This window comes from Phyllostomus hastatus, unplaced genomic scaffold, assembly GCF_019186645.2.
Source record: "Phyllostomus hastatus isolate PE091 unplaced genomic scaffold, TTU_PhHast_1.1 phas_contig_196, whole genome shotgun sequence".
Classification (NCBI taxonomy): Eukaryota; Metazoa; Chordata; class Mammalia; order Chiroptera; family Phyllostomidae; genus Phyllostomus; species Phyllostomus hastatus.
Genome location: NW_025333709.1, coordinates 25,467,003 through 25,480,118, shown reverse-complemented (window position 1 = coordinate 25,480,118; position 13,116 = coordinate 25,467,003). Strand labels below are relative to the sequence as shown.

At 45.2% G+C, this 13,116-nt stretch overlaps 1 protein-coding gene across 14 annotated transcripts in view; it reads right to left on the bottom strand.

Moving 5' to 3' along the window:
• LIMCH1 (LIM and calponin homology domains 1) overlaps nt 1–13,116 on the bottom strand; it is a 315,721-nt gene that overhangs the window by 40,781 nt on the left and 261,824 nt on the right. For all 14 annotated transcript variants that reach the window (XM_045833958.1, XM_045833959.1, XM_045833960.1 and 11 more), the window contains 3 exons: nt 11,458–11,615; nt 10,833–11,241; nt 7,499–7,717 (listed from right to left, as the gene is read on the bottom strand). In XM_045833958.1, the coding sequence (XP_045689914.1) occupies nt 7,499–7,717; nt 10,833–11,241; nt 11,458–11,615 (786 nt within the window). The remainder of the gene's footprint in view (nt 1–7,498; nt 7,718–10,832; nt 11,242–11,457; nt 11,616–13,116) is intronic.

The window sequence follows — 13,116 nt, the reverse complement described above, 5'->3', positions numbered from 1 at the left end:
ACCACATGGTTTATCTGATTTAATTGTCAGACCAAGCTTCTGAGGTATGTACCAAAATGATTCCCTTTATACAGTTGAGCAAACTGAGGCCTTGGACACTAAACGGCTTACCCAGGGTCACAGTGCTAGCAGGCAAGGGAGGCGGGTGCCCAGCCCTGTGCTGGTAGCCTCAATGCCCCATCATCAGGGTGAGAGTCATACCCACTTCCAAGTTTTCCCTGGAGATTTGAAGGTTTTGATTGGTAAGAAGTGATCTAGAACCTGAGGGTCCCACGTTAATTGTTAAGATGATCCAGACTGCTGTTTATATTCCCTTTCCCTGTCATTTATTCTCCCTCATTCTTTCTGTCCTACATCTCCATCTCCATTTATTCCGCTAAAGACAAGAACTCTCTGGAATCTTTCAGGAGGCAAGTTAGCTAAGTCTCCACTTCCCAGGGCAGCTGGAGACCAGACTGTCCCCTGCCATCACTTCATTTTAGGGATTTCAAATCAGGTCCACAATCCATTTAAACCAGCTTAGTGTAAATGCATGCTAGTCATTGAAATCACGCTATTAGTAGCAAAATATTCAGGATAAATGAAGAGAAAAAGCAAGCTACAATTCAATTTGAATAACATGAGCCCATTAGAAAATATTTTATAAGCACTGAGAAAAAATAGAGAATGCATATTTAAAAATCTTAGTATTAGTTTCTGAGAAGCTGGAGTAATAGGTATTTATATTTTCTTTACAATTTACTGTATTCAGCAATACCTATAGACTATATATAACAAGGGGAATCCCCAATGCCAGTTTAATGGACTTGTGTCGGCATACTCTATCTCAAGGGTTTGTTACTTTTGTATTCACATCGTTATTTCAAAGGCCACGAGTTCAAAATTGGCAGTTTTAACCAGTCCTGACAGACTCAGAGATTTGCCTGAAACAAACCCGCCTTGTTGGAAAATTCACTTTCTGACCCACACTTTCCTAAACAGAGGAGGGGCCTTCCCTTCTCAAGAATGAAAATAAGTAAATAAAACAGATCCCTGGACACCAATGAATGAGAGCACAGAAAAGTTACAGGGGCCTAAGCCAGGAGCTGGCTTCCTCTCGACTGAGAACATGATCCAAACTGGCTCTGATGCCAGACTCAGCCCTGAGGCCGCGGGTGGGAGGTGACAGTTTTCTGGCTTGAGGTGGACACGGTCTAGCCACAGAATCTACTAGGTATCTTGCTGCTTATTTTAACAAGACTCTTACTGGTGGACTGGCCCAGAGGGCAACATTGAGGAATGCACTGGAAATCAGAAGGGAGACCAAGAACCCTCCTGGGACCTAGGGCGTGGCTGGTCCCGTTTCTAGGACAGAGTAACTAGGAGAACTTGGACTGATCATTAAACCGGTACAGACTGGAAAATGTGATGTCCAAGGTCCTTTGCTGAGCTACCATTCTGTGACTCAGCGATTTCCTGGCTCCAGTCTCGAATAACTTATCTGGACACAAGCCTGGAAAGTCAGTCTACTTATGTTCTGGCCGCATACGCCATGCATGTGTTTGCCCCTTTGCTTTTATCCCCCCAAATATATGTCTATTTTCATTGGATGAGAGACGATCTGCATAAACAATCAGCTACTCCATTCCCTAAGTGTTTTCCTTTTGCCTTAAACTTTTTGAACCAACAATGAGAGGCTCCGGTCCAGGTAAGATGGGCTGGGTTTGATTGTGTTGTTGTCCCTGATGTATACTTTGTTGAAGTCTGTAAATGCTTCTGTTCCTAAAGATTTTTAATGGCTTTTAAAGAGCATTAAATCTAACATCCTTACCACTACTTCTAGAAGGAGAAAAAGTTTCTGCAGAAATGTCTGCTGACATTTGACGTCTAGAAGGAATTTGTAGTTGGTCTCAGTTGTAAGAAAAACAGCACCTACTCAAATGCCTTCATGCTGTGCTCACTGCAAAATGAAATATTTCAAAAAAAGATCTGCTTGTCTGCTTTCCTGGATCAGAAGACATTAGGAAACTACTGAATTTTCGAGAGGGAAGCCTGGATCTTAATCAAGGTGGAAAAAACAGACCTAGTTACGCAGTTTGAGAAGAACAGGTGAAGTAGGTTAGGTATCTGATCACTGGACTTGGCTCTTGGTCAATGAGGGAGAATTGCGGAAAACCTGGTGGGAAGCCCTGGCCAGCAGGGTGGGTGCGCGGCATCCTCTGGGATGAGTCCACAAGAGGGAGCTGACCAATGGTCGTGGAATAGAGTGACTGAGAGATGCATGGGTGGGGGTCCTGGGCGTCTTGGTGCCAGAGGGAAGCCAGAATTGGGGAAAAGTGAATTAATAAGAGAAGCAAAAGAGCTGAAGGAAGAATCACAGGAGCCATCTGCAAGGGCAATCATCTTCTGGAAAAAGCCGTTCACATCTGCATGTGTGTTCGAGAATTACGACTGGAATGACTGACAGGTAGAGTTGGAAGACAACAAGGAATTCACTTGTCTGTATGAAATTCACATCTGTTCAAGATGGTAATTTTGATGGTCTTACTTTAATGCAAAAAACTTTACACCTATCACCTTTCTGAGTTTTTGAAAAAATAGATTGTAACTCTTTCTCATTTGTTGTATGACAGTATTAAAAATAACTTAAGGGCACTGCTATGAGCTGCCTTAATATCATGCATGATACATGAATTCATACATATACATGAGTTCTCACAACCACCATTGGATGCATATATTATTCTATTCATTTTAAATATAACTGACCCTCAGACAGTTTAACTTGCTCAGGAGGGGTTTGATCTTTGACCTAGTGCATGGAGGATATGTATTTAGGAAAGGGTCATTTTCAGTACCATCGAGGAAAGAAGAGGTTCAAATACAAATACAACATACAGTGGGTCAAGAAGAAACTGGGAAAGCTTTGAGGGAGACATAAAATATCTTTCCCTGGGTTACTGAACAAAATAAATTAGTCCTCACGTTAGAAGACCTTCCATATTCTCTTCTAGTCCTGGATTCTAGAAGTCTGTATTTGTGCTGTCATGAGTTTTTTAAAAAATTGTCAGGTTTCCACTGGGGAATATCTAAGAGATCCCCAGGGGGAGACAGGGGAAACGTGTTCCTTCACTTGGAGGATACAGCATCTAGTCACCCTCGTGACCTCTTAGCTCTGTGATCCCCGCCGGGCCCCCCGGGGACTCCTCACCACTGTCCATGCATCCGTTTCTGCTGCGCCCAACACATGGAGTGTGGGAAGATGGGAATATTCCCAACATGTAGAAGAGCCTGCTTCCCTCCTCCTTTTCAATGCAAATCCTACACTTAAGGTCAAGTTTCCAAATCCACATCCCACACAAGATCTTCCTGACTAACTGCAACCCATCAGGATCTTACCCGTTCTTTGAACTCTTACATCCCTTCTAGTCTTTGACCCTATTACCTAGCACTTAATTAAATATCATTTTGTATACTTTAATTGCTTTATGCAAAGTGCTTTCCCAGAAAGCTTACGAGATTCTTTTTCTATCTCAAAAATGGGGCACAGAGTAGGTCCTCAATTCAGGCTTATCAGTTAAACACGTAACCATGGGCAAAATCATTGCCATCCCAATCTCCTTATTTAGAGATGATTCCACGGGGGATGATCTGGAGTTGCTGGTGTCAGTAGATACAGCAGAATATTAGAATAACAATAATAATAGCAAACTTAACTTAATTTAGGGTCCATTTCTTTTTTTGAAGATTTTATTGTATTTATTATTTTTAGAGAGATGGGAAAGGAGGGAGAAACAGGAAGAGAAATAACAACTGGTTGCCTCTCACATACCCCCAGCCAGGGACTCAGGCCACAACCTAGGCATGCACCCTGACTAAGAATTGAACTGGCAACCCTCTGGTTCACAGGCCAGTGTTCAATCACTGAGGCATAGCAGCCAGGGCAAGTATCTATTTCTCAAGTTAGAGATCCATGATCCCAACTGTTTCCCATGAGAAAGACGAGGTAGAAGGAACCTGAAGAGATGACAGAATGTTGCACAGCAATGCTCGTGCCAGCATAAGAGGCCGACACTCTAACCTCCTCCTGTGCCACTGGGGTCCCGGGGGCAGCCTTCCCTGCTGCCCCACAGCACGGCCTGGATTCAAGCCCCTGCCTACTGCTCTGTGCCCTTTGATTAGCTCCAGCTCGCCGGGAGGGAACTATGACATTTTAGTGGTGGGTGAGGCTACTCCTCTGTAAAAAGTGTATCTGTTGGGAATGCAGTTTTTAGAAGAAAGACACTATTTAAACAGAAGAACACTATTCCTTTGACAGTCCCACAGAATGGGGCAAATGAATGAAAAAGAGCAAATCAGGTCCAAGCTGGTATCGAGCCCTGGGAGGCTTGGAAGTGCAGCCCCATGTTGTAAGCTGGTCGCCATACCTTGCCATCACCGCTTCTACCACTTCAACAGGAATACGCTGGCTGTAACATAGTCAAGAAATGCTTTCCTTGGAAGATGGAGAATCCCATATACAACGAGGGGCAGGTTTATTGGAGAAGAGATTCTTTTAGAATGACTTTTGGGGCAACACATTCTGAACGGAAAACTTTCGGTGTCAAGTATAAGCAAGTATGAAGAAGGTTTTAGTACTGAGCCAAAATTTCATACAGGGAGCTAACAACTTAGTTTATAGTGTAATCGATATACACGGATAGTTATCTACCTAGAAAATAAGGTAAGAGCCCTGCCTTATTAGTTAATTCAAGAGCCTAAAGTACTAGAGGCAGGGTAAATAAATGACCTATTCACTAGGGTTTATCAAACTAGAAATTACTCCAAACTAGGCAGTTTCTTCAAGGAAGAGACACACGGAGGAAGCGATGTTTAGGTTGTGCCCTTAGTTTGGACTTGCATCTCGGGTCTGCCCAGGGTCGAGCTGCCTCCCAGGAGGAAGGTTCATAAGGCCACCTTTGTTTGGGTTTTCCTCGTTATACTGTATAAACTCCTGAAATAACCTGATATTTTTTCAGGTCACCGAGTGTTGCTTCTCTTAAAATAAGATATTTTGGGGGATATGTATTCACTTTGAAATCTTTCAATCTGTCTTCTCTTTGTCTTCAGGGAGTTTAGCAGTACTCGAAGTGGAAAAGGCCTTGCATTAAAAGAAAGTAGGCTACTTGCTTTCCATTTTGATCATTGTAAAAATAAGAAAATGGGTAATTATTGAGAATGAGCATATTTTTAAGGGAGCTTTGCCACTCTAAAACCAAACCAACCAACCCCCCTTCCTCCTGTGTGAGGAGCCCTGTACTTAACACCGTACGTCTCCGAGCAGGACGGGCGAAGCTTTCCCCCCAAAGGGTTAAAAGCTTAGAACAAGGGAGATTAAACAGTTGCTTTAGGAAGTTTAGGCCTTATACCATCTGCTCTCTCCCCTTCTTCCTTTAACTTCTGCCAGGAATAAAATCTGTTCAGCCGGGGGCACCGTTTCCTCTGAACTCCAACAACGGAACGGTCAGAGGGCAGCGCTAGTGAGGGGTAGGGAGTTAGCAGGGGCCTTAGGGTTTGTTCCCGTAAGTAACCTGTGGGGCCCGAGGAAGCCCTGTGTGCCTCTGTGATGTGGCAAGTGCCGTGGGACAAGCGGGGCAGCTGCACGGTGGCCTCTGCACAGTTCGGTGAGAAAGAGCTGTGTTCAACAGTATGTGCAGAGGGCCTGCGACCTGAGGGAGTCACCAAACTGAGGAGTGGGAATATGTTCATGACAAGGACTTAGAAAATGCCCATCGGTCAGTGCGGCAAAAGAGAAATAAGAGAATTACCGACTGTCCCAGAAAAGCAATCCAGCACTGCAATATCTGATTAATTGGGAGAACTTCTAACTTAAATTTACGAGCGTTAAGTCAGTGTTGACTCTACCAGTATAACGTTTCCACGCTTGCTGGCAGAATCAGTATTTCACCTCATGGTAATTTGTAGACTCTTCAGAGAGGGTTACCATGAAAAGCCAAGTGAAATTCCAGGTTGAGAGACTCAGCATTGGCCTGGATCACAAAACCTAGCTCCTGGAGACCAGCAAATGTGTTACCATGGTGAGGAAATTATTTTGGTTTATTCCAGTTGGAATCTCACAGGGCTTGAGCTCTGTGGGGAAGAATCACATCCTCGCAGCTCTTATAAGAAGAAAACGTTTTTTATTCTTCCAAAGACAAATCCCGGAGATAAGGAAAAGAATCTCCCGTCTGCTGGGGGAGTTTAGCTAGCTGATCCCTTTAACTCAGCCCTGGACCTAGGAGGCAAGCTTTCCTCAGGACCACACCTTTCTAGGTGCTGCGGGAAAAATCGTGACAGTTTTCCCCATCCTTTACAATCCCAGCCCAAATGCTATAAACTAAAACTGCAGACATCAGCCTCTGGTGAGAACAAATGGGGTTGAATCAAGGCCAGCATGCACCCCGAAAGCAGGGCTGCACCAGAGGCGGGGAGTTTGGTTTTGATCAGCATGAGCAGCTCGGGCCTTTCTGGTGTGAAAGCTGAGGACCTGTCCCCTTCTCAATGGACTTTTCTACTCCCAAGAGGCAAAGAGAACGTTCTTTTGAGTTTTCTTTTTCTGCTGCTCTTGAATTATCTTAACACTTTTCAGCTTGGCCATTCAATGGTGCTTCTAATGACTCTGAGTTTAAGGGGTTAAGCTAGTAAGGATTAGATTGGGTTTGAACGAGGTTTTTTAATTAATAAGAAAGCTGCCCTTTTCCACATATTATCAAGGGTGGGCAGTCAGGTTCTGATAGCAGCAGTTACTTTCAAATTGTGTTAACAAGTCCAATGAGGTCCTAGACAAACAGGAAAGAAAAGGATTTTGAGAGTTCATGCTTCTGCAACACTAGGCACCAATAGTGTGAAGACAAGGAAAGTTTTTCTTATTCATAATTCATATTACACCTTCTTTATAGCCACTGTCAGAGCTGAATTGTGTCCTGCCCACTCCACATTCATACGTTGAAGTCATAACCCCTCCCTAGTCCCTCAGAATGTGATGTTACTGGGAAGTAGGGTTGCTGCAGATATAGTTAGCTAAGATGAGGGAATACAGGAGTGGAGTGGCCCCTAATCCAGTGTGACCGGCATCCTTCTAAAAAGGGGAGACGTGGATTGGACACAGACAAGCACACAGGGAGCGCCAGGTGAAGATGAGGGCGGAGATCAGGGTGATGCGGCCACAAGCCGAGGAGCGCGGAGGAGCGCCGAGGACTGCTGGAGCAGCCAGCTGCCAGCAGCCAGCGGGGAGGCCCGGATTCTCCCAGCCGGAGGAACCCACCCTGCCAACACCGGGATTTGGGACTTCTGGCCAGCAGACTCTGAGACAATTAGTTTCTGTTGTTCATGCCGCTCGGGTGGTGGTGCCCTGTCAGGGCAGTGCTAGCACACACACCCACATCCAGAGAAATGGTCGTTCTCAAGACCTACTTATTTTTTAAAGCAGACTCCTTCACCATGGAATCATCCCAAAGAGGACAAAAAGTTTGGTTCTTACCGTCGGTTCTTGGGGAACTGATTTTGGCTTCTTTATGTTGATCTCGATGCCACCATTGTCTTGCTTCAGCTCCACGGGGGACCCGTGCACTCGGGCCACACCTTCGAACCTCTGGGACTTGGTTAAGGAGGGCGCACAGGCCTCCGTGGGACCCCCGCTTTCCTGCTCCTCCTCGTCGCCGTGAGCCGTTTCCCCGTTCACGCTGACTTTCCCATCTACCTGCAAAGACCCGAACGAACAAAAACACGCTATTCCCCAAAGAAAGACCTCAACGAAATAACACATTCAGAATCATCTTAAGACATTATCATTGGATAATCATAGTCCAACATAGAATAACATCTCTTATGTGCTTTGACTGGTTCTAGACGTGAGGACTCTTCTAAAAATGTTATCTTGGAGGGTCTCTTTCAAGGGTGCTCTGCTTCCCCAGCCACTTCACGTTAAATTACACTTCTTGTTCACTTTACCTAGGGTGTGCTTTTATTTTAAAATACTGAAAAGCAAGGAAACTTATGTATAAATACATGCCACATATTTGGGTTCCAGTAATTTTTCATCTAAGTTCTGTTATTCCACAGTTGTGAAGGGTTTTCTTTTCTTCTCCCACTGGTTAGCATATAAACAAGGTAGAACCCACCTCAGACCAGGAATGTCTTACAGGTAATCCTGGGGGAGGAGGAGGGAAATGGGTACTTTTTGGGACACAATCATGAATGGCAGGGAACTTAATGCTTGCTTTGTTACAGCAAATCCCTACTTCTAGCTAATTTTATAATCCCATTTTTTCAAGGAAAGAGGCTGCCAGGCACATTACAATAGTTTTGTACCCGTGTCTAGAGAAGGCAGCGAGAGCAAGCAAGGAGCGGGGAGAGTTCCAATAGGCTGGCTCACTGAGAGGCTCCCAGAAGCCTCCGTGTGGAAGTCTGCGGCAGTAGGTAAGGTAGGTGCGAGAGGAGGCTCTCTGGCTGCACGGCCTCGGAGTGAGTCCTGGCTCTGCAGCTTACTAGCCATGTAATCTTCAACCTCAGCCTCAGGTATGAATATCGGCCAAATTCATAATAACAGTATCTTCTTGACAGTGCTATTATGGTGATTTTATGCATTAATATATGTACAGAGTTTAGAACAGTACCTGACCCATTTTAAGTGTATAAATATTAGTTATTATTGTTACTAATCATGGAAGGCCCGGTATTAGTTATACTTGGTGTACCTAGGCTGGTGGCTTGTAAACTTCTACTGTCTGTCATCCATAAGGAAGAAATTTAAATCACCATTAAGCACACACCAATATAACTGAACCCAGAGTTCTGTAAAACAATATTCACCTTTGTTGTGTGTGATGTACTAGGCATTTTTAAAATTGTATTCTGTTCTACTCATTTTTCTAAAAACGTTGATTGTAAACCCCTAAAGTGATTTCACAACCTAGGAATAGTTAGTAACTCTCAGTTTGAAAAACGCTGCCTTAAACGATTTCATTTGACCTTCCTTTACTTGTAATTCTGTTGTACTGGGAAACTGAGCCTGTAGTCCCTGCGTCCCAACTCCCCTCCCCGCCTGCCCACACACGCTCACCCCTTAGCTTCTGTCCCAGCACTGTCTGGTAACAACTGTTTATTTACAGATTACCCTTGACCACAATGGGTCCACCCACTCAGTGGTGGGGCCGTGAGCAGGCTGAGAGCCATCAAGGCCGGTGATGAGTCAAGGGCTCACTGCTGGTCAAGAGTGAGCACTGGTGTTAAAGGGACCTCTACTGCAGTGGCTCAATCCACCTCTCTGTGAAGGCTCTTCCTGAGGCCTCTGCACCGTCTTGCCACAGCGGTCAGGAACTGGGTTTTCTCGGGGCCTAAGTCTTGCCATAAAGTCATCTACCCTCATTCTTGTAAATGATTATACTGCACTGGGTATGTAAATGAGGGGAAGCCGACTACAGATGATCTGATTGGATGCCTTGGATACCAAGTTAAATAAATGTATTCCCTACTCCTAGCGGAGTCATCCCAACATCAACCCTTCTTTCATGAAATATCACAGGCTGTTCATCACCATGGGTCCCACCAGGTGAAGGAGCGCTGGGCAGTACCTGGGTGAGCTGCTGAGTGTACAGGGCTCATGCATATCTGTGTGTGTGTGTGTGTGTGTGTGTGTGTGTGTGTGAGTCTGCTCGACGACTAGCCCATCCTCTCAGGGAAAAGCCACGTGTGTATTCAGTAAACACTTGCCGAGTGCCTGCGGTGTCCCGGGCACCTATGTCAGGCTCTCAGGATGAAGCTGCGAACGACAAAGGCACAGCCGCCACCCTTCAAGGGACAAACATCTCAATTCAACCCAGATGAGACAGGCTCGACATTTTCCTTTTGTTTTAGCAAAGCCTAAGGCACAGATTTTAAAGATATATTCAGAGTTATTTAGGCAGAAGTCAGGAAATGTGGTTTGGTTCCCTCTGAAATTTAATAGAAAGACACCAGGCATCACATTAGTGCTCAATTAGTTTGCTTAAGCAAACTTTCTTTACAGTTACATGTCCATGGCTGCCAGTGATGAATCCCACCTCTGTCTTCTATTACAGACCCATGTGGTACGCAGGGACAATGGGAACTGATTTGTCTTTGTAGTCAACAGGGCTTAACACAAAGGATGAGTGCCTCCTCATAATGTGAGGGAAAACAGAGGAATCCGAGAAAGTGAAGAAATGTTTGGTTGTCCTAGGTTGGTTCTGAAACATTATTTTTCACATTGGTTGGTAAAAGGACAACCTAGTTTCTTTCCACTTAAAGATACTTCAAAATCTGTTTCATTTGAGGACTAAGAACATCCTGTATTTCCATATGTTCCCTGTATTTTTTTCAATGGTTGCCATATTTTCAGACATCATGTCAATTACTTCCTCAAAGAGAAAGCTGTATACACTTCTATTTGAACAGTGGCAATTAAATTTTTTTAAGAGCTTGCAAATACTTCCAGACAGCTGGAGACACCTAGGGTATTCCTAAATTAGGGTTCATAACCACACATATAGAGACCATGCCATCATATCAGGTTAGAAAATAGACCTTGCTCATGGAAATGACTCAACCATCAATCGCACTGGAGCCCATCAATATGAGCAGCAGGAACTGAGGGGAACCATCTCTCCCTAACCATTTACAAACCAAATCTTGGAAGCACATAAACTTCACAATTGTGAATGTTAATACAGTTTGTTTTGTTTGCATTTTCTTTTTCAGGCAAAAGAAAATAATTGCATTTTCTTGGGGCAAAATGCTCCTTTCCACCAATTCCCTGGAGTTCAGTGTCGGTTTCACTCTTAAGGAACTCATCCTACCTTAAAGGTCTTCAGAACCTCTTGAGAGTTTTTGGGCTGGGAGTAAGGCTTGGGTGTCAGCATAGGCACTGCTTTGGGAGTGACAGTTTTGCTCGGAGACCCACTGCCTGCTGATAGGCTGGTATCCAGGATATTGGTACGAGCGATGGTGGTTTCCACAGTGGCAGTGAATTTGGGTGGAGGCAGTGACTGTTGCCGCAGGTATTTCATGGGGTTGGGGTCGTTTGGGAAGGGGGATACGTTTGGCTCCGTTGAATGGCTTCTTTCCAGGATTTTTGGCATCTCCAAGCGCTCGAGAACAGCCTCGCTGATGGTGAACCTCTCGATGTACTGCTGAAGGATGCCCTCCGCCTCCTCCTGGGACCGTGCATTCTTATACGCCTCATGCAGCTCCCTCTCTCTCCGCTCTCTAAAGCACGGGCATGGGACAGAGAAGCAATACCAAAGTCAACAACAGCCACAAAAATTGCAAAGAAGACCTCGGTAGGAACCAAGGTGGAACTGACGGGACAGCATGGGGAGTATGTGATATTGGTGCCAGGGCCTTTGTGACAACCAACAATTTTTAGAAAAAGCACATCTAGATAATTTTGTACATTAAGCAACAACAACAGAAAGAACCCACTTTTCTTGAACAATTTCTCTGTAGGTTTTGATGCTTTTCCTTCGTTCACTTGTCCCATCCTCTCCAGCCAGTAACTTCTCCATTTTTTTCCTTTCTTCCTCCTTCTTGATTAAGTCTTGAGAAGCACTTCTTCTGCGGCTCTTCCAACGAGCCAGGTCCTGTGGGGTGGATTTGGCGGAGACAGAACACACCCTTTCAGGCTTGCACATAACTCCACTTCTACTCTCCAGAGGTTAGTGAGCGCTGACTATGGGTCAGGCACTGTGCTAGGGCATTCCCTCCCACTCCAATCTGAGCCTGGTGGGAACAGGAATGCCTTAGAGGCAGAGAACCTTGCAGAGCAGGGCAGCACATTTATTTAAATAGGGCAATATGAAAGTTGCAATCATATTCCATGTCAGTCGCCAAATTTTAAAGTATTGCCTCACAGGGGATTGTAAGAAACTTCATTTCTTGCTACATATGACTTCTGCATTGTGAGTGGACTTGTTGATGATACAAGGGTAGGAATCAACCGCAGACCTACACAATGTCCTCGGGGAAGGAAGAAAACGTGGAACAAATTGGCTTTGGGGTCTCTCAGAATCAATGATTCTACACATATTAATTCTCCTGATCCTTACAACAATCTCATCACAAACCCTATGGGCAGTTATAGCATAAGGATGAATGAAGAGTTAGGGTTCTGGAGTCGGGTGGGTGGGACTGCAGCTTGGGAAGTGGTCCTAGCTGTGTCCCATCCGTGCTCTGGCATCACATGCCTGGTTCTCAGCCTCTCTGTACCTCAGTCTCTTCATCTCAAAAATGGGGATGATAATAACACCTACCCTTACAAGCCTTTCGTGAGGGTTAAATGAGATAGTGCATATAAGGTAGTAGGCACATAGTAAGTGCTCAATATACGGTAGACATAATTATTATTACATTTTATCGGCTTTGGAGGAGTTAACTTTTTAAACTAAAGGCAGAGTCAAGTTTACCGCTGCTGCCCCGGAGTGCTCTGTGAGGATTAGATGAACCAAGCCGCTCTCCCTCCTCTCATCCTTGTCTTCAAACCCTTCCCGGACCCTGGCTCTTTGCTCTCAGCACTCAGACAATCTCAGGGCCCTCATCAGACTCTGGAGCCTTCTGTCCCTAGCTCCCTAACTGTGTGATATTGGGCAAGTTCCTTAGCTGCTCTGGGACTCATCTGTGGAACGGAGCACAATAATAATTGCTGGCTCACTGAGTTACTAAAAAGATTAAAGGGAATTATGGCATGCACGGCACTTAGAATAGTACCTGTTACTGGTAAGCTTTCGGTGTCGGCAATTGTCATTGTCGTCATCGTCATGAATTTCAAACACACAATTTCACAAGACAGTGCCTCCTCCGTCCCACATCTCACACCAGCGGCTCCCCGCCCCCCAGTGCCCCCCTGCTGTGTGGCCAACCTTCTACTGGATACTTGCAAATTACTTGTCTGTGTCCCTCACTCCTCACCCTTCAGGCTGCTATCAACCTGCCTTTAATTCCCACATTTACTGTATCACTTTGAAATCCTCTAGGGGCTCCCTTCCCCTGAATGTCTTTCAAGTCCAGGACTGCCCGCCCCACCGGATCTTCTGCTCCAAAAGGCCTGTAACCCACGGTGCTGGGCAGCTTCCCCACTGCCCGTGG